The sequence below is a fragment of the Anastrepha ludens genome, chromosome 5 (genome assembly GCF_028408465.1).
Source record: "Anastrepha ludens isolate Willacy chromosome 5, idAnaLude1.1, whole genome shotgun sequence".
NCBI lineage: Eukaryota > Metazoa > Arthropoda > Insecta > Diptera > Tephritidae > Anastrepha > Anastrepha ludens.
Window position 1 is genome coordinate 78,117,191 of NC_071501.1, and position 23,026 is coordinate 78,140,216.

At 36.1% G+C, this 23,026-nt stretch overlaps 1 protein-coding gene across 1 annotated transcript in view; it reads right to left on the reverse strand.

The window, feature by feature from the left end:
- The window catches only part of LOC128864765 (uncharacterized), a 184,731-nt gene extending 162,434 nt beyond the window's left edge, over positions 1-22,297 (reverse strand). The window contains exon 1 of the mRNA XM_054104523.1: positions 22,084-22,297. Within this exon, the coding sequence (XP_053960498.1) occupies positions 22,084-22,297 (214 nt within the window). The remainder of the gene's footprint in view (positions 1-22,083) is intronic.
- Between the last annotated feature and the right edge of the window lie 729 nt (positions 22,298-23,026).

Below are 23,026 nucleotides of genomic sequence, written 5' to 3' on the forward strand. Positions count from 1 at the left end.
TTCACTGCCTGTTCATTGATTTCAAACAAGCCTTCGACAGTGTTACTATCTCTTTTAATCCAGCACATATTGCTTATTCTTGGAATACCTGTACCTACATAATACCTAATAAGGCTCGTTAGCGCAACGCTCACAAGTACACAAGCAAAAGTGATCATTCAAGGGAAGCTCACAGAGTCATTCCCTATTGAGACAGGTGCAAAATAAGGTGATACCTTATCAACAGTCATATTCAATTTGATGCTGCACTTTGTCGTAAGGGAAGTCAACAATGATGGTACCTTGATGACTAAAACATCCCAAATATGTGCTTATGCAGATGACATCGCTATTCTCTCAAGAAATAGGAATGACTTAAGAGAAATTTTCTTGAAAACTAACAAAATTGAGAACGATATTGGCCTTTTTGTAAACGAGGGCAAAACCAAATATCTGTTGAAATCGAGGCGGCCTGCACAGATGCCAAATTTCCATGTGGGAGCCTATACTTTTGAAGCAGTGCATAATTTTAAGTACCTAGGAGTTATGTTCGCATGTAGCGGTGATTCAACTTCCGCCGTCAGGGATCGCATCAACGCCGCTAACAAAGCGTATTACGCCCACCTTAACTTGGTTAAGTCCCGACTTTTGTCGAAAGCTACAAAGTTCACTATGTACAAGACTCTTATTCGACCAATCCTAACATATGGTTGTGAGGTATGGACTCTTAAGGAATCCGATTGAACTCGGAACTGAACGATCTAACTCAGAACGAGACAGCTGTGCGTTTTGTTAAAGCGCAGCGCATTAGATGGCTAGGTCATGTGATCCGTATGCCTGCTGACTGTGCCGTGAAGGAAGCCATGACAGGAAAGCTAATGGGCGTGAAGGGCAAAGGCAGACCGAGGAGCCGTTGGATAGACGCAGTGGAACAGGATCTTAAGAAGCTGGGAACACGGAACTACGAAGCAACAGCTCAAGCTAGGCCGCATTGGAGGAGCATTTTGAAGGAAGCTTTGACGCACCCCGCGCTGTAACGCTATGAAAGAAGAAGAAGATATCAAATACACGACCAATCAGGCTTTGAAAGTTTAATTTTGCTTCTCCGAGTTAAAAAGGTTTTTGTTCTGGGTTCTCTAATTGGATAAATTCGAACCTGTCTTAGAATTTTGTATGATGCTTCTTGTCTTTTGTTCGCTGTGTTGTGCCTCTTTTGTTGGTCACATGAATTCTCGATATACATGGCGTATACGTAACATAAGTAGTTATCTGCGTTGGCATTCTTCAGTGGCACTAAATGCGGAGCTACGGTTTTCCGCATGCGTTTTAATTGGATGGGTGTATGGTAGCTCAAAAAGGCGGAAAACAAAAAACACCAAAAAACGCAAAAACAAATATGTATATTTTACAAAGCTTGCCTGGATCTCAACAGGCATTACTAAACTAGTACAGGTATGTGGAATACTGTGCTTTGAAGATTGTATTTGGTTCCTCCATTTAAATGGGATTTTCATGGACGTTACTGATTGGATGTTTGTAACAGAAAATGTATGGTTGTTATTAACAACAATTATTCGCACACTCATGATGATAATCACCTCATTTGTGTCTCCTCAAGGCAGCATTTACGTTCTGTGCTCCTTATTATTTTTACTAATTATATCACTTATTGTTTTAAATATTTTTATTTTCTTTTTAATTCACCAACAATCTGAAAATTAGGGTGAGCTAGACACAGTTAGACTTCAATAATATATGGACTTCACTTAAATATAAAAAAGTGTTCTCAATTATCATTTTCAAAATTTCAGTCGTTAAAACCAACCTAATATATATTTTAAATAATGACTAATGGCTTACCACTCTGATTTAGAGTCTTGAGTTATTTCTCTCCTATTCTATCCAATTTTATTTTAGAACTCCGTATATTTTCTAATAATTCCAGTATTTTAGGTTCTTAAAATCTTTGCCAATAAATCTCTTACTTCGTAAAAAGTGTGTAATAAACTTTTTGGGCATAGACTAAATAAATAAATAAAATGTGTGAACTTGGTATTTGGCTCGAAATTCTTACGTAACAGTCATTTAGACTATATCAGAGTCAAGTTCTGTTTCACTTTAGCATTAATTTCCAGCTTTGATTCAGATTTGATGAATTTGTATACCCTAAAACTATGTATTATTTGCATGTATTATACGATCTAAATTGAAATCTGCAGTTCTTATATGGAGATCATCCACGTTTGCCAAATTAATAGGCTTGAATGCTTCCAAAAGACATTCGTTTATTTTGCTCTAAAGTCCTTAAATATTTGTTGGCTGTTTACTAGTCAATTTTGCAGAGTAGAGGGACATAATTTCACTGCCTTTTATTTTTGAAAGGGGTGATTGACTGTCCATTTCGTTTTGAGCACATTTTATTTCATATTCCTCAAGTACGTTTTTGGAGCAATGATATGGTTTTCTTCGAGCAAATTATAACAAATTACGCTATCACAGCTCCTATACAAAAAACTCTGGAATAATATATGCAGCTTCCAATTTATCTTAGGAAAGTTTTGAATTTCCCTTACATTTCCCTTCGGGTAAGCCTAATTTTACGGTTTTAATAAAATAATTGTTTAGAGAAGTCCCAGCTTTCTAAATGAGTAAATAAATAAATGCAATATCAAAAGGACGACGTTATACCTAAAATAGTAAAAAGATACTCCTTTTCCTACTAGGAAATTCAAACACACTTTGAAGTGTCATCTCGTTCTCTACTATGGGAATCATAAAAGTGGGCTTAGTCTATGAATTTTTAGTGTGTCATAATTTTGAAATCATACGTCAGATCATCTCACTGCCTGATTTTCAGATGTATTTTATGTGGGATGTGGATATAAGTAGTTGTGTATATTTTACCATACGCCCGGCCAACTGAATAAATGTGAGTAAATTTACAGTGAAGTCTGTAATTTTCCAAGAAATATATTTAATTAAGCTATTTAAATCAGCTTACTAACTAATAGTTTTCTGAATAAATATTTTGAAATTTTATTATGCATATGGATAGAGCTTAACCTCTTAAGCGACTAAATAGATTTTGTTCTGACTTTCACTGACCTGCCGAATACCATTCAAGACAGTATACCTAAGCAGTAATAGAAAACTCAATGGATGTAGAATAGTTACTTTTAGTTTAATACTATTTATTAAGATTTTCATGTCTCTAAGTTGTTTTTAAAAAGGAGAAAAATGGTTAAATTAGAAGAGCGAGCGAAATGCAGAGTTAGGACATATACAGTAAAATTTCCCCAGAAATATTTTCTGGAATATCTAATGGCTAGTGGCATTGCCTGAAAGAGTTTTTCGACTCATATTTTTAATTTTATATGTAGTTTTGCATTTGTGCAAATACTACCGCTGCTATTAGATTATAAGACCTAATTTGCTGAATATCATTATATTAAGATAGCTTGCAAATAAAATATTGTATTTACACAAAAAAAAATAAAAAATATTTTAACAACCTCTAAAAAAATATTTTTTTTTAAATCGTAACGAGATTAAAATATTCTAGAATATTAACCCTTAAGAAATTGTCCTACAGATCTCAGGCAAAACTTTCATGTCATCAACATACAGAACTTTAAAAATAATATAAAATAAATCTGTGCCAAGAAACAGCCAACAGGTTATTTGTACTTAAAAATGCAGGCAATAAAAAAAAATATGCTTTGAAATATTACAGAAGTAGACGAATAGTAGAAAATTAGTAACCCAATTTTCTATAAGCTTAACTTGTTTACCAAAGAAAGCCAAATAAATAAATTTTAGGTGATGGAGATCTTTATTTCGACTTTTATCTATACAATGAAAAAGATGAGCTCGGAAAAGGGGCTGCCGTTAATGTTGGTATACGTTTTATTGCATTTTCAATACTCTCCACAAGATTTTCGGTGATATTTCCTCGCATTCCTGTTGCATATTCTCCTGAAAAGTTGCGATTGTCTTAGGCTGGTAGGCAAAAGTTCGCGAGATCAAGCAGCTCCTAAGAAAGAAGTTTGGGATGGTTAAATGATCTCGCTTGTCATGTTAAATCGCCAAAACGTGGCTAAGAAACCCTTCCCCTACATTATCTATTGTGGCCCGTGCTGTGTGTGTAGTTGCAATGTCTTGTTAAAACTATTCCTAAGAAGTCATTTTTCAAATGCTTTGTAGCATTCGCCTGTAACGGTGACTGTATTGCCGATGACGACCTCAAAACACTACATCCCAATCACTTCTTTCGCATGAACCCCGCACTACACTGTGGCTTTGAGTGGATGTAGTGGTTCTTCGTGCATTAAAAGCAAATTTTCGGTGCCCCTAAAACAAAGATTTTGCACGTTGACGAATCCTATATTGCTTATGATAATTTTGGAAGAATCTCGTGTTCTGCGTTGTTGAGATCGAGATATCTTGTCAGTAATTCGCACTGACGGTCTTCAGGTATAAATTATTGCACTTTTTAATGTAAATGTTTCCCTAAAATTCCCTGTAGGGTCCAGTTACTGATGCCCAATTATTTGGCCCGTCGTCTGCCTGATGTTTCTTCGTTCTCGGCTGCATCGACAGTCACAACTGCGATATTCTCGGTCAACCGACCAGTCTGCTGGCAGTCCACCCTGCAAGGTCTCGTGCGGTTTCAAATGTTAGTTAGTGTGGCACGATCAGGAAATTGGCATAGATATTGACACAATTATTCCACGCTCCTGCGTAGTAACTCCATTGTTTCTTCATTTGTATATTGCAGCTTACCAATTCTTATGTATTAAATCTGACTTGCAAAAATTATAACATCTTCACTTTTCGTTTAATACCGGCACGTCAAAATTATCTGCATGAGTAAAAGTTTCGTTAACGTTAAAACAGTTAAAACACCGTTAAAATTTGTGTTATAAATAAGTTATATAGCTTCCAACCAAAATTTTTGTTTGATTGTTAAGGGAAAAAAGCTAAAAGTAAGAATTTAAAAATTTATGCTTGAGTATCTTCGATGAAACTCAAAATTTTCCTGAGAAAAATACGCCAAGTGTTTACCGCCGAATATGCGGCGGAATAAAATGGCGTTTCCTAGAGAAACAACCGGAAGAAGTGGTTCGGGTGGAGGCCATCAACACGCAAATTAAATGCGAGATCGTTGCCCAACTCAAATTGTTTTCGACTTAAATTGCAAATGTCTACAATTTTTCATAAAATACACTTTTTATCAAAATCAAATTACTATCCTTTCTTCGCATTTATGATGATATTACAAGTGAACTTTCTCATCATTGGGGATCATATTATTACCCTAATACTACGTCTTAATAACGCGATGTGGGCAACCATCAATGGCTCTAATCAAACGCAAACTAAAATTTAATTTATCACTCAAAACAAAAAAAAATAAAAAAAAATAAAAATAAAAAAAACCACGTCATAGGCATCACTAGTAGCCATACGCAAGAGGACAAGAAAAAACGAAAAAAGTTTTGAAATTGGTTAAGCAATTACCCGCCCTGCTTTCAACACACTGTTATAAGATTCGAGAGCGGTCAATGAAAAATATTTGTGAATTTTCTTTCCAAATAATTACTACTCTTTATGCCACTCACATCAATTCGCGCTCAGTAGCTAGCAATTCCAAGAAATATACCAATAAATATTTTCACTAATTTACTTAGCCCGAATTGCGTGTTACTGTCAGTTTCAGCAACTAATTTCCAATTCTCGCATACCTTCCGCCAACCCTTCCACATCGTCTGAACAGCATTCGTTTTTTATTTGTCATGTCGACAATTAATTTCAATTTGTTTTGAAATTGTATTTGCCATGATCCACCATCCTAATGCAAAAAGAATTTTGCTCACAGCGAGTAAATACTACTATGTACTTACATAAAATGCTAGCGCTAACGAATGGTAATGGTTGTCACGCTTACTGCAGCTAAGAAGCCCGGAAATGCCGCTGAAAGTCTTGTTAGCAGCAATCAGCAGAAGTAGAGAGAGAGAGGGAGAGCGCTCACCTTCAAGAGCAGCAGCTAACCAGCTGAACAGTATTAGAAAAAGCTATAGCATCAGCATCTACATCGTCAGAAGCAACGGGGCAGAAGACTTAATGGATGCTTATTAATAGGGTAATTTGTATTCGAGGCTGGTATGCGGCGCTAACGAATTGCGTAAGTCTCATGCTTGTCTGTCTGGCTGCTGGTTCCAGCACTTTCCGATTTCCTGCCTACGCGTTTAAATAGCGTAACGGCTTATCAGTCCTCCAATGCCTATCATTATCAGTATGTGTGTTTGTATGTATGTTATGTGAGTAAGTTGTAACCGATCTGCTAATACAACACACTCTACTGAATCATTGTCGTAGTTGTTGTCGTTGTTGTTGCTGTTGTTATTATTGTTGCTTCAGCACACACGCGGTGAGCCAGACATCATTGCAGAAATTCTTTATGACGTTCATTGCCTTTTGTGCGCTGTGTTGTGCCTCCTTTGTTGTTCGCATGAATTGCCGATGTACATGGCGTATACGTAACCTTAGTATTTATCTTCGTAATCAGTTAAATTGTTGGCATTCTTCAGTGGTACTAAATGCGGAGCTACGATTTTCCGCATGTCTTTTAATTGTATGGGTGTGTGGTGGCGCAAAGAAAAGTAGAAAAAATACGGCAAATAAAAAAAAAAAAAATTACCAAACATGTATGAGACATCTTTTACAAAAGCTAGGCTGCTAAACCGGCTGAATCTCAATAGGCATTAATATACTTTTATATATGTGTACAGTTCTGTGCAAAAAAATCGGCCATGTAGTTTGAAAATTAAAAGGATTAGCAATTATAAGATTACTCTGTATTATTTTTATAGTAGAAGTACATGAAATATTAGCCTTTTAAGTCATCAAATGAGTTACAACAAAAGTTGAAGTATGCCAAATTTCACGAAAATTAGGTCTAACAAAAAAAATTGGTTCTACGAAGAGAAAATTTTAGAATTAAGAAAATAAGTGAAAACGTTTAATATTGTAAAGCAGTCATCGAAAATTTCTTTAATTACAACACTGTGAAGCAACCAAAAACCAAATACTTGAATGCGATATTGCAAATGTGCAAAGGAAGAGCTCTCGAATACTTGACCACCAGCTCTTTTAGCTCTGAATGTCCAAACTCTGTTTTCTATTGTACATTGTTCTTTAGTCTTCCTAATTTTGTCTCAAGTTCATCTAAATTATTTAAAAAAACTCATATAAAACTATATTTATCATTAATAAAGTCTTTAAGGGGGGAGTCTGGTTTATAAGGTCAAAAAAATCTTTTTTTTTTTCGTTTCAAGCGATTGCTAATATATTTCAGAATATTCACACAAAGTTACAGATCCTAATTCTCAATATTTCCGTAGATACAAAGCCAAAGGTAGGCGAGCGTTAGGTAGTTAGGCTGTGACCGGACAGCTATAGCACAAACTTTATCTTCTTTTCTCGACTTTTCATGACTTTCAAAACTAATGAATCTTTTGAGAGGAATCATAGCTTGTTCCCTTCAGTATTAAATTCTCTTCTATTTGAACTAACAAAATAGATAAAAAAAATTTTCAAGATTTTTATACCAAGTTGAAGTGAATTTTTTTTTATAGAAAGGCATTTTTTCCTTTAAAACCTCCAAAAAGTTGAAATTTTGGAATTTCTCTCAGTTTTCTTAGTTCATCTAGAATAAAAAATCATGATAATAGGACTATGAATAAGTTCGTGCGGTTTTTTTCGAAATTTGAAACTTTATTGACGTAAAATGGTTACAAATTTAATATTCAAAATATTGTCCATCGCTTACTACTACTTTTTCCCATCTTTCTGGCAATTCACGGATTCCCTTTGTGAAAAATTCGGTCGGTTTTGCCGCAATCCACGAATCGATCCATTTTTTGACTTCATCGTAATTACGGAAGTGCTGGTCAGCCAGGCCATGTTGCATCGATCGGAAGAGATAGTAATCGGATGGCGCAAGGTCTGGACTATACGGCGGGTGGGGTAGGACATCCCATTTGAGCGTTTCTAAGTATGTTTTGACCACTTGTGCAACATGTGGCCGAGCATTGTCATGTTGCAAAATAACTTTGTCGTGTCTATCGGCGTATTGCGGCCGTTTTTCTCGCAGTGCTCGGCTCAAACGCATCAATTGTCGTCGGTAGACATCCCCCGTAATCGTTTCATTCGGTTTCAGTAGCTCATAATACACAACACCCAGCTGGTCCCACCAGATACACAGCATAACCTTCAGGCCATGAATATTCTGCGCCGACGTCGATGTTGAAGCATGGCCAGGGTATCCATACGTTGCCCGACGTTTTGGATTGTCGTAATGGACCCACTTTTCATCGCCAGTCACAATTCGATGCAAAAAACCCTTTCTTTTGTGCCGTTGAAGCAGTTGTTCGCATGCCATAAAACGGCGTTCAACGTCTCTTGGCTTCAATTCATACGGCACCCAATGGCCTACCTTTCGGATCATTCCCATGGCTTTTAAACGTTTGGAAATGGTTGATTGATCAACTCCCAAAGTTTTTGCAACCTCTTCTTGCGTTTGAGCCGGATCTTGATCGAGCAATTCCTCCAATTCGGTATCCATGAACTTTGGCGGCGCACCCTCGCGTTCTTCGTCTTCCAAGCCAAAATCACCACTTTTAAAGCGTGCAAACCACTTCTGGCACGTTCGCTCAGATAGAGCATGCTCACCATAAACTTCCACCAAGATACGATGACTTTCGGCTGCTTTTTTCTTCATATTAAAATAATGAAGAAGAATTCCCCGCAAAAACACATTATTTGGCACGAAATTCGACATTTTCAAGTGTGGTAAAAATATTGTTGTTTACGCTTCAAATAAAAAACTTATACTGACGTTTGTGCCTTACGACAGTAGCTCTCCAATGAATGTTTGGAAATGTGGATCGATGGAATAATAATCAAGTTACGCCATCTGTTGTAAAACCGCACGAACTTATAAATAGACCTATTAATTAGAAATCCATTTGAATGTTTTGCTTTAGATAATAATTACGAGCTGTATCTTGTACGCCAGTTGGAAATTCCAGCGTGGCCGCGCTCTACTAATTTCTATGTTAAACATTTTTTTCCAAATTATTTTAACCAGTACAAAATTTTTTATACTTTTTAAATGTTCATTAAAAGATAGAAAAAACTTTGCAGTGCTAAATTAATTTTTTCGTTAAAAAATAAAATCGCAAAGAGATGCAACTTTTGGACCTCATAAACCAGGCTCCCCCCTTAAGAGTCTACAATAAAATGTAATGGCGCATATTTTTGTCGAACATATCAATCCCATATTGCTTACCCGAGCGGATCTTTTTCACCCTAGTTTTTATACATCTGAAAAATATTAAATGTGTGTAGTCTTTGGAGGGTTCAAATCTTCCAAAAAAATATTAATAAGGGTTTTCTCAGACGAAAATTGTGTGGGATAATTGAAAAAACATTACAGTAATTTGTTTCTAGCACTATTAAATCTATCGACTTGCATATGGGATTTGAAGGTGTACTTGTGATTTCAAGATGTATATGTGATGCCTTGATCGCAGTAGTCGACGTTCCTTTAAAGCGTAAAGATCCTTTTTTATCTGACGTCAAAAATGCGAAAAAAATATTCATGCTTCAAAGGTTATGTTGTGCATCTGGTGGCATCGGAAGGATGTCATTTATTATGAACTACTTAAACCAACTGAAATCATCACTGGTGATCGTTCACGACTGCAGTAAATGCGTTTGAATCGAACTCTCAAAGAAAAGCGGCCGAAATGCGACGGTAGATATGACAAACTGATTTTGCTGCATGAGAAAGTCAGGGCACACGGTGCAAAATCGGTCCAGAAATATTTAGAGAGACCGAATTGGGAAATCTTGCCCCACCCGCCGTATTCCCCAGACATTGTACCTTCGGATTTCCATCTGTTCCGCTCAATGCAGTCAGCCGTTATTGGAGAGCGGTTCACTTCTTAAGAGAGCATCGCAAACTGGCTCAATGAATGGATGAAGTCAATGGAAATCAAATTTTTCATCAGAGGAATCCGTATGCTACCGGAAAGGTCAAGTAAAGTTGTAGCTTCCAATGGCACATACTTCATGTAATATCATGTATTATTTAATCGTTTAAATAGTTCGTAACTTTGGCTAAGAAAGGACGGGAACTTATTGCAGCACCCAATAAAGCTGCAAAAAAAGTACTAGCTACCACCACATTGTCTTTACGTGTCCTAAAATTCTCGAAATTCCGATAAAAATGTAGTCATGTGTCTTACTTGCCTTCCCTTTTTCGTGTTCTGTTTAGTTTTATGAGCTGTTTTGGTTCAATTTTTTTTCTATTTCCGGACCAATATTTCTTTAACTAAGTTTGTTGGCATTTCTGTGTATTTTTTACTTCATTGTTTTTATGTAATTTAGTTTTATTATTACTTCATTTAATTTCTTTAGTTTTATGCCATTTAATTAAATTAAATTTTGTTTATTCTTTTATAATTACAATGAAAACGCATTTCTTGTATTAACTTTAAAACCAGGCTTAAAAATTGAATCACAGCCGATGCCTAATAGCGCGCAAAAGAGAGTTCCCGTGGCCCTTTGGGCTGTCAGTTAAAAGTCTACCTGGCGAGCAGGGTGGTGAGTACACAGCAATTAGAAAAGTACGCTGATCAAATTCATGTAGCACCTTTAAGCTAAGTACATTGATCAGGTAAATAACTGATGTCCTCAACACTATGCGTGAGTCTTTACCTCTACCGAGATTCCAAGGAAAAAGTAAATTAAAATTAAATGAAAGTTAGTTTTTGAGATATAAACCATTTTTCGTCAATCGCAAGCAACAATAGAATATGCAGAATAATACTAATTCAAATATTTGAATGAATAAGAATGAGGATTAAGGATATAAGGATTTATAACGCTATGTTTGAGAGGATCTTTCAGCGCGATATGCTGCCCTTGTATTCTTATATTACAAAAGATACCTAGGTGGAACATTTGGATGTACCATCTATTTTACTTCCTCATGAACGAAATTGATCTTCTTTTTTTTTTTAACAAAAATAAATAAAATGGAATTATTGTGAATTAAAATTTTACAAGATGGTTGTTGCAGAGAAAACAAGATTTTTTTTAATGTTGTTTTTTTCATTGGTGTTTCTTGCTTTCTATGCTTTTTTTGAAGATTTTTTGTACACCTATCAAATTTCTGGAAAACATTTTCTAGCAACATTGATTTTTAGCTCAATCCCAATTTGAAGAGTATTAACATAAAATTGTTTGTTTTTTTTAACTCTTCTCAAGAGCTATTAACTTCAAAAAGAAAACACAAGAAAAAAAATATTAATACATTTCCAAAACTGCCTGTTATCCACATTTTCATGTCTGCCACCGTTTGTATTCTTACAAACTCCACGTGCACGTAACCACCCGCATTCAAGCTACTGTTACATTTTTCTCACTAAATTTGGCTGGTCCTGCTGCAGCTGCCGATCCATGGCTATGTGCCTTTCCTCTTCCCTCTCCTTGTTTCTCATTTTGTTTGCTTGTTTACTTAACAAACTCTTTTTGTATGCTTTGAGTGAAAATCATTGTAACTAAATTATTTTGACATTAATTATTTACCAACACTCTAGTGGCGTATATCCAAGCACATGTTTATTAGCACACAAACTTTGGTCCTGCTACACATGCATATGCGTTAATATATGTATGTATCCCTGTAAGGAAATGCACTTGTACTGTACTAGTTCACTTCTGGTGAATAAGGAACCCGGACTAGTACGCATGGACCTTGCTTTTCAGATTCCAGAACTCTTTCAAAGTGAAATGCAAAATAAAGATGTATATTTTGAAGGTAAAATCTTCTGTAATTGTTTTGTTGTACTTAAAATACATAAATTTGCAAGTTGACATAAGCTTAAATATTCATTGTTTTGCATTTAAATTCTTGATAATTTTTACCAACTTTTGCCATTGTAACTTTTTGCGCGCGAGGGCTACGCAGCAGCGCCATTTAAAATTTGTCTTCAAGCTCGACGGTTCTACTCTGCAGACAATGTAAATAATTTTCAGTGGACAACATAAGAATAAAAAACAGAAATTTTCTAATTACAAACTCAATTTTTCGAAAAGACATAAAAAAATAAACTAATTTTTGAATTTATGAGTCTTTTTTCTCTTTTTTTGAAGGGCAATTTTTTGTATTTTGATATGTCGTTTTTTAAGTAAACGGTTTATCAAAAAAGAAATTTATTTTAAGTTTAAAATTTTCACGAAGGTCATGAAGGGTTAAGATCGTCATGTAATGTTGGATCACTTCTTTGAAGTCTAGTTGAAAGAATGCGTAAAGAAATACAAATCTGAAATATTTTCTAGACATTAATGGGCGTGAAATGGTTAATTTTGTATTGATCATCGTGAATAGGTTAATGCCCCTTTTTAAAAAATAACTAAGAGAATGCGCAAAGAAATAACTTTTTGAATATTAATGAAAGGATTAGTTTTATTTTGGTCGTGAATGCGTGAATTCCCATTTTTGGGTAGATTTATTTTTCTTCATGCAATTCGTACAGTCTGAGTTCAAATTGCAGTGTGGCGTCATACGGATTTTTTTACAAATCTCTTGACCAATCAAATCAAATAAAATAGCGAAGTAGTGGGGAGAACTGACTCCCTACACTTTTTCTCTTTACTAAAGAGGTTACATGGGTTTCGTGGGTTCAAAAATCGATTTTTTTTGCCTTGTTAATTTCTACAACATCTCAAGAATATTTTCCTAAATTCGATCCGAGTAATAGTTTCGGAGATATAGCCTTTGGAAGGTGTGCGCTCCAAGCCACTTTTATTGTTACTCAAAACTTTTAACGCATTTTTCTCGTAACCGTGTTTTCAAAGTCGGTTGTCAAATGTTCTCAAAAACTACTCAACTGATCTTAATGAAATTTTACACAGCTGTTCGGGATACAATTTCCTCGTGCTTGGACGAAGGATTATTTTTTCCAATTACAACTATTTAAAAATAAATGTGAAGGAAACTTGACCGAAATTTGCATTTTTTTGGAAAAATGTCTGCCAAAATTCCAATTTTTACTTTTTTCTTTCCTTCGTTCAAGCACGAGTTTATGGTCTTAACTAAAACACTTATTTTTTTTTTTCATTTTCGGTAATCCCGTTAGGAGTTTAGCCCTTTTTTCGAGGGGTCACCGGAAATTACGTCACAAGGGAGGAGTTTTAGTTCTTTTTTTTTGAAAATTATTCTTTAAATATGTATCTATAAGACAGAAGAAAGTTTGAATTAAATAAATAATTTTTTACATAGAAAAAAAAAATTGGAAATAGGAAATGACAAACCCATGTAACCCCATATCACAAATAATTAGATTTTTGAACAGGTCGTTATTGCAATATATAGCAGAAGAAAAATTGCAAAAAATCTACATTTTCTTTTTCAAAACTTTTGGTCATGAATGCCGTGTTTGCGTTAGGTTTATGGTCTCAAAAGCTATGACCACATGTTTTTGTAAAAAAGAAAATTTTAGAGTGTAGCATTTTTGATTATTTGATGTCCAAATACTGTATATTTATGTAAAAGCTAATATAATTCAAAACTCTCAATCCAAACTGAAGACATTTAGTACACAACAAACTTTAATTGTTCCAAAATATTCCTACTTGCCTTCATCAAGGTTGTAATTAGTTAATGCTGTGATGCTCTGCAATTCAATTCTGAATCTATCAAGTTTGGGTGGGAGTAACTACAAAGGTGTAATATCCGATTACTTTAATTTTATTTATTAGATCTGGTTGTGATTAAACTCTTACCATTTCTCTGCACCATCAGTTCTACTACTAATCCTAATCTTGTATGTTCCTATTTATGTGTCTGACCAGTCCAATATTCATCGTTAAGTATAATTTTAGTTTGAAACGTATATCTACCCTATGATCAAAAAGTACCGGGAAGGTGATGTTGACTGTTTTCTTCGAAAAAATGAATACCTTCCATCGGGCCCGACAGTCAAAAAAGAATATTATTTATCCGTTTTAAGCGTTTGCTGTAAGTCACAAACGGCCGGAAATGTGGGCAAACACTTCTTGTATTTTGCATGATGATAACGCGCCATCGGACCGAGCCCAAGTTGTGCTGAATTATTTGACCAAACACCAAGTAAATACCATCGTGCAAGTGCCGTATACACCTGATATGGCCCCGTGCGACTTCTTTTTGTTTCCCAAGTTGAAGTTACCAATTCGTGGAAGAAGATTTCAGTCGGTAGAGAAGATCAAAGAGATGCGACGAAGGACCTGAAGGCCATACCCTCGTCGGCCAACCAGGGGTGCATGGAGGACTGGCTAAACGCAGCCGCATGAGTGTTGCTTCAGCCGGGCCTTGTTTTGAAGGAGATAAAATAAATTTGCCTGAAATTTAACTCTGTTTTGTTTTATTTAAACATTCCCGATACTTTCTGTATATGTACATATCATAGTTAAAATTAAATAAAGATAGCCACAAGAACGAAATTAACAAAACATAACAAACATCACCCACATTCATGTAAAGAGCGTATAACAATACCCAGAAAAAATGGAGGAAGGGGACTTATTGATATCCATCAGCTGCACAACAACCAAATAAATAACTTAAGAACATACTTCTACAACCAAGACACATCCCTTCATGAAGCAATAGTACTAGCAGACAAAGAACTAACTCCCCTTAACCTCAACAACCAAAGCCTTATTCTACCAAAACATACAATAGAGGAAACCATAGCAGCATGGAAACAAAAACAAATACACGGAAAACATCCACATATAGTTAACAATGTCAACATAGATCAGCAAAACACAAATACGTGGCTAAGAAAAGGAGATCTACAAGCAGAAACAGAAGGATTCATCATTGGAATACAAGACCAAATCATAGCCACAAGAAACTACAGAAAATACATGATAAAAGATTCAACCATCACATCCGACAGATGCCGTAAATGTAACACATACACAGAAACTATAGACCACATAACAGCGGGATGCCCAATGCTCGCTGGGACAAAATACACACAAAGACACAATACAGTAGCCAAAATCATCCACAAGGAAATAGCCACATTTCTCAACTTAACCAATGACACAGCACCATATTATGAATATACACCTGAAACCATACTAGAAAACGAAGACTTTAAACTATACTGGGACAGAACCATATACACTGACAAGACAATAATATGCAATAGACCAGATATAACAATAATAGACAAGAAAGAAAAAACCACACAGTTCATAGAAATAAGTGTCCCTAATGACGTTAATATACACAGCAAATATACAGAAAAAATTTAAAAATACATAGAGCTTGCGCAAGAAATCAAAAACATATGGAAACAAAATGAAGTGAAAATAGTACCATTTATTATTTCAGCAACAGGAATATTACACAACACTTTCATACAAAACCTAAAATCAATAAATATAAACGAAAAAACACACGCACAAATACAAAAAAGCTGTTATACTGAAAACTTGTAATATAGTAAGGTCCTTTCTAAACCAGATCTATTAAAATTTTACACTCTTGCAACACTCTTAACACAAAACAACAGAGCATTGTCCCTTGATACCGATATCCGGGGCACATGTTGTCTCCGGTAGTTGCGAACCCTACCGAGATGGAGTAACTCTATAATAATAATAATAATAATAATAATAATAATAATATTTCGCGGTTACATCCTTTTTTGTGAATTTTGGCCAACCTTCCCCTTTTTCTATTATTTGGTATGACATGCCCGGGATTCCGTACACAGGCACTCCCGAAAATTACTAAGGCAACAATCCATTCGGCTACAGCGGTGGTTTTAACAATATAATACATGCAGGATTTTATGTAGCATCCGTATGGTTATGGAAACTTCTTTAGTGCAGGAATGCACTCAGAGGCTTTTCTTTGCATGCTAAAGGGTGAATTATTATTTTTATTAGTCGCTGTCTTTGGGCGCATAGTGCCGCAACAAATGCTTTCCAATGTTGTCTACTTATAGCTGTCGTCTTAATTTGGGTCCATGTGAGAGGTTTGTTAATTTCTAAAAATTCTCCATTAAGCCTAGGTCGCCAAGATTCTTTAGGGTGTCCCTTGCGGCGCGATTCTTGTGGGTTCTAGTGCCATTCTATTTATTCGGTCGTTGACATGCGCAACGTACGACGCATCCAATTCCATTTGCGCTTTCCTATTTCAATGGTTCAATTGGTTTTTGTCTGCTTCGTTTAAACTAGTTCGTTTGAAATCGTGTTGTCGAGCCACCAGATACGGAGAATTGTTCTTAAACATCGGTTCACAAATGTCGACAGCTTCCGCGTGACAGATACAGACACCAACCACGTTTCAGAGCCAAATAGTAGAACGGATTTAACGTTCGAATTAAAAATTTGTAGTTTAATGTGGGGGAATACGGGGTTAGTACTCGAATAAAACACTTTTTCTCACTTTCACATCATTTGATGATACAATGCGGGGCATAATGATCCACATCGTTTTTAAAGACTTGGACTACATTTTCTTGGCATTCATTTTAATTATTGCTGTTATAAAAATATTTTTCATTCTGTAACAAAAATCACATAAATCCAAGTCTAAAATATTGTGTAAAATTTTCATATCTGTAAATATTTCAATAAAAATTTAAAACTTTTTCTTCTAAATCCTTAGAAAATTTTTAGCTATGCAGTTTTATAGCCCATTAAATTCGAGTATAATAAAGTACAAATTTGCAGTGGCTTAAAACTCTTGTTGGTTTTTGATAAATAAAATTTTGTGCATTCGCTAAATAGAGAAAATCAGCAATACCATCCGGGAAAAAATTAGCAAAAATGAGCGAAAATTATCAATCACTTCAAACTTGCACTTCATTATCATAGAATTTAATAGGCTATAAAACTACACACCATTTTTTTTTTAATTCCGATTGAAAAGTTTGGAATTTTGCTGAAAATTTTTCTAATATAATTTTTATAAATCTTGCACAAAGTTTGAAACTTAAATTAATATAATATTTGCTGTGGAATGAACTATAATTTTATTTAAAAAAAAAAAAAATAATTAAAACTATTTTGAAAAAAAAAGATATTCAAAACTAATGAATACTGCCATTGAATCCAATACCCAGCGCAGGGTAGTCACATTCGAACCAATCGTCTACGACGGCCGTCCTAAATGTAGGTGCAGTCACACATATTTGTATGCCCTTTCTCATGACGCGATCTATTTGCTTTATTTATTTGCACATTGTTTGAGTTACACCAGAAAAGCGGCGCTTTCAGCGCTTTTGTTTGCCTTTAACACGCGCGGTCGTGCTTGCGCGGTGGCAAAATTTTGAAGGTGATTTGCTCGTTGGCGCTTTTAATGTTTTTTTCTTTTTTTTTTTGGTGTTTGCATTCACTTGCAAGGCAATAATTTGTGTACACTGCAGATTTAAGTTGTTAATGGAATTAGTTAATTTGTATACAGCATTTTTATGTACACAAAATGTATTACGCGAGTATTTGCTTCATTATGTCCTTTTCGCAAGTAAATTACAATATATCTTGGGATAAGGCACGTGCAGTTCGCGGATAATTGTGATATTCTTTGACTTGTTTTAAAAAAGCATGGATACAAAGGTGGTTATATCTTTTTAGCATAATGAAAATTTTTTACACAGAAAATATAAGGCGTTCAGAGAATTTTTTAAGGTTTGCAAAGGGAACGGGTCAGACTCAGAAAGAACAAAGTTGACTGATAGATATAAAAGAAAAGTCAAATTATTTTCCCAGATTTTCATTTTGATTAAAACAAGTATTTTGTGGAGTATAACAGTGTAAGGTTAACAGATAAATTTACGAGAATACAAATTTAAGACAAATTTTCAACAAATGGTAGGTAGGTTTTTACTTGACTGAGTCATGGAGCAATAATGGCAATTTATATGAAAGTAAAAATTAATATTTTCTGTAAAATAATCAGACTCTTTATAAAATAGATTACTTATTTTGCGCATATGAAAATACGGCCTCATCCCGGTGAAGGAATTTATTTCTATTAAAAGAATATCCTGACCTTTATGAGATTTCGCGTAGCTGCGTATAAAAAGGCTTCTCACAGGATGTGCTCTCTTTAAACTGTCATAATAATAATTTTCATTAAACATCGTTATCGCCCTTAGCACTATGGGGGAGGTGGTAAACAGCGCATACCACGCTTAACGCAGATGCCACTACCCAAACCTCATCACCGTCCTGGCAACGCTTGATGTACAAAACGCCTTTAGCAGCTTACGATGGATAGACATTATAAAGACACTACGATAGAGGTTTCGAAGGATTCTCCAGATCGTGTGAAAACAAAAGCGGTATTGTCTGGCGCAGGCCAAGGATTTATTTTCAGCCCCAAACTCCGGAATATGAGCTACGACGAGATCTTCAGCCCAGAAATGCCAGAAGATACATATCTTACGCGATGCGCGGATGATTTAGCGGCGGTCATATCAGCCCGGGTCCAAAGGAGCTTTGGGGAAGTAATTTACTTCGAGGAATAATAATATTGGATAAAAGTTGTCTACAAATACCGTGGATCAATATGTGGGAGAATATAATTGGTTCTTTATGAAGGCTCCCACAAAGTAATGCAGAAAGTTGACCTGGCAAGGGTGTATCCCCAGAAGTAGAGGAGGGACGTTTTAGTCAACGGAGTAAACGACGGTCGCTGCAATTGAAGGTATTTTGAATCCTACCTCCCCCACAAAAAAAAAAAAGCATAAGGATCTTTCAAAACACGCGCTTAGATGCTGGTAAGATAAAATCCGCCAAACAGTCAACTCATGAATGCCTAATTGTTAAGCACGTCGAGAACCATTTGAGCAAAATTTATTATTATTATTGATTGGCTGTTTGTGCACTGCGACCTTAAGAGATCTATTGTGCAGCCATGTAGCCTACTTGAACAGAGTTAGGCTGTTAATGAATCCTAAAACTGCTTTTGGGTTAAAATTCTACCAGGATGTTTGGATCTGTAGTCCCATTTCCAGGTAATTTAGTCTGCGTCGTGCCACTGCTGGGGAGTCGCATAGAACGTATTCTGCTGTTTCTTGTGCCTCTTTGCAGAGTCTACAGGAATCGTTTTCTATCGCACCTATCCTTTTCATGTGATAATTAAGTTTACAGTGGCCTGTTACTAGTTCAGTGTAAAGTTTTATGTCCTTTCTGCTTAGGGTAAGCATTGCTTCTGCCTTTATCCGTTCTGGAACTATGAGTCTTTTCGACTGCCGCATGCCTGATTGGGCTCTCCAATAATTGATTACGCCTCGTTGTTCCTGCTCACGCAGAACGGCACTTTTCAAACTGTTATTTACGTCGAAAAAAGGTTCAGGACCTATGAAGGGAGTGCAAACACTTTCCCCAGTTTAACAAAGCATTCTTGATGCTAGGGTGTAGAGGATATTAGAGCATTCCCAGACCAACCTTATTTGAAATGTGAAGCTATCCAGCGATTTAAGAGCTGCTTGACTGTCAGAGAGAATGTGAATATTGACACCGCGCGTGCCTTTCCGTAGACATTCTCTGGCACACAGCTCTAAGGGAAGTGGCTTCTCCCATTGCAATTACTTTTTTGAAACGTGGTCCAACAATTCCAACCCCGGCACTGCCGTATTCCATTTTGGACCCATCAGTAAACCACACCAGTGCGCACTGTTTTAAGAATATTTTATTGTTTCTCCACGCTGAGCGCTCACTAATGACCACTTTGAATTTCTCAGATAATTCTAGTTCCATTTCTATCTTGTCGCAACTGTCAGTTCAGGATTAAACTCAGAATCCTTACATGTCCTGTAAGATTGCCTTCTTTGAGATGGAGTAGATTAGGAAGCCTTAAAGTTGCACTTATTGCCATCTCTTTGGCTACAAGATAAAGTGGAGTGAGTCCAGTGATCATTCCTAAAGCCGCTGTGGGGCATGTTCGCATTGCTCTCGTAACGCTCAGATACGCTATTCTGTATACTTTGTTAAGCAAAATTTAATTTAAAACTTCACGAATCTCTTACACAAGACTAACTTCTTATAAGAATATCTATTAAATAATTCAATAAAATGCCCATTATCTGCAATAATCTCCTCGATCCAGGTCCGGAAACGTTTGCATGCCTGAATCGAATGATTCTTATTCATAACGGTATTAGTTGTAGAATTCAGAGAAAAACTGGTGGCGGAACTAAGCTTGGAGTTATATGGTCATGGAAATTTTCAGCCATCCAATCGCGTCACCTTTACTTTGTGTGAAGGAACAAAGTCTTGCTGAAACTTGTATGGGCTGTCACTTCATATACTATTAATCGAGGGTCTCACTACTTTCTCTAGAATTTCGATATATGCAGCAGAACTCACTCAAAATCCTTGAAAAAAGAAGTGACAAGCTTGACATGTCCTTTGTTGCTCACAACACCTACCATATCAGTGGCTGAAAACTTCATCTGCATAAAAACAGGAACCTCTGTAGGATAGGAGCATAGCATTCTGTCATTGCGCGCATTTCCACGGTCGACCTTTTGGTCTTGGTCAAAATTGTTTTTAGTCAGAAAAAAACATCTCAGCCGCTTCAGGGTGTTTAACTTTGTTTAGAACGCGTTTTAATTGGATGATTCGCTATTCTCGTGTCTACTCAACACGGCATGACTTGTTTTCTGCGCATAGCGTGGGATTTATACAGGAAAGCCTCTTGGATAACTCGATGCATAAGACTCTCAGAAACATTAAACTCCCTCGCAAGGGCGCTTTTGGTTTTGAAGGCTCTGTGTAAATGATTACTTGCATTTCTTCAATAAAGTCTGCAGATCAGACAGTGCGAACGTTCCTTAGGTTTTTTGCGTTTTGCGATAGACTTTGCATTGCCGTCTGGTGCTTCAAATTCATGGCGAACCCCATGAACCGATGAACGGGAGTACTTTTGAAAATAAGATATTTTTAAATCGACGTTATTTGCACGTATAGCGACGATACCTGCATGATCCTTTATAACTTGAGTTAAGTTGTAGGTAGGTAGGTAGATGAAAGCGCCGATGTGATACCATTATGAGACCTCCAGCAGGCAGATATCTACAGGCAGCCGGAGCAGTTGATATAATGGAGAAGATTGTTGGGATTTAGGTTGGCGCACTGCCCCAGGCAGTCGAAGATCAACCCTGTGACCGTGGTCGTCTAGCTGCCGTTCTAGGACATTTACAGAGAAAATGCTCTACAGTCTCCTTCTCTGAATGGTCCCCACAGCTTCTTGCAATGGGGGTTAAATAGTAACACTAGCTTTTCCGAGTGTGTATCGATCGTCCAGTGACCGGTAAAGACTACGAGTTTGAAAATTGAATGGCGAGGAGTCCAAAGAACTTGCTGAATCCTTCATATATCGTATTGGGGCTAAAGCGATTTCGAAATAGCACATGAAGAAATGGAGATCCAACTTTTCTGCGCTTTCCTGAGAAATAATTTGTGCAGCTTCCTTTTAACAACTGTCAGTAGGAAGCCTATGACTGGGTAGGAGGTCTTTGGATCTAATTCAGTCCCCTTCCTAGCAAGCTTATCAGCAATTTCAATTCCCTCTATGTTTCCATGTTCTGGAACCCAGATCAGAGAAATGTTAACTGCACACCTAAGAAATTTGAGTTGAGTTATAGTCCCATATGTTTTATCTGAAAAAAGAAAAGTAATAATTTCGGGAAGTTATATCCACATACTCGTATATACATGCACGCAACTACCGCAACTACTGTATAGTTCATGTCCACAGTTATTGTTATTGTATTACAGGCCAAGCAGACGGATCCGTACAGTTGGCAAGTATAAAATGCATATATGTATGTATGTATGTATAATATAAATCGATGATACCATCATTTTGTATTCAATTGAACTCTCGGCTTAAAGCCTTTTATTGCCATCAACATATATTTATTTCCTTATATGAAACTCAGTGCTAATTAGTTATTTTCGCATTTATGATTAATAATTTTTTTGGTTTTCTTAACGATAAAATAATAATTTACTTACCTATTAAGAACAATATCACAGATATGATGAACCATAGCTGATATTGGTGATGCGGTTGATGTGAGTAACAATATTGTTGTTGTTGATATAGGTATTGGTTACATTGATGTTTCTGTTGCTGTTGTTGCTGTGCCTGATACTGTTGCCTATGGTAATTTTGATGTTGGTGATGATGTGAATGCCGTTGATGCTGATGATGTTGTTCACAACTCATGTTTCTGCACGCCTTTGCTTTTGCACACACACACACACACATGTACTAATACATATGCGTTTAATTAATACATAGTACTATTCCTGCCACAATAGCGTTGAGCGCACATTGACGTAGATAATTTTGTAAATATTAATGTGCACAACTATAAATATGTAATAGAAAACATGAAAGCATGCATACACACGCACATACGCATACATATGCAGATACGTATGGCAGCGCAATAACAATAAACAATTTGTGAATAAATTAGTCCTACAACAATTGCTTGCCGAGGAGTAACAATTAATTCCACTCGATGATGTCCTTTGCCAAATGTGCACTTAAGTACATTATGTATTGTACAGTTTATTGCTTGTGTGTGCGTGTGTATGTATGCTTGTGGACCTGTTTGTTAGCATGTACTTAAGTGCTCTTATTAAGCTGTTGTGCACATTTGTTATTAATAATCACTTTGTAATAAAAAAAAGTATTTAATTATGGCATAACAAGTGGCGAGATGCTTTAAGCGCACAGCAACAAGTAGCAGTAATGAAGGGCAGGCGGCGACGGCGTGAACTGCAAAAGGCCAGGCGATAAATCGCTTATGCTTGAAAGGAGCAACAAATTCGCGAGATATTTTATGTGGCATACAAATAACCGAACAATAAAAGTACACAATTAATTAGTCACTGGCAAAAATGTGTGAATGGAAGTGGGAATGGGTGAGGGTGTAGCAAAATGTGT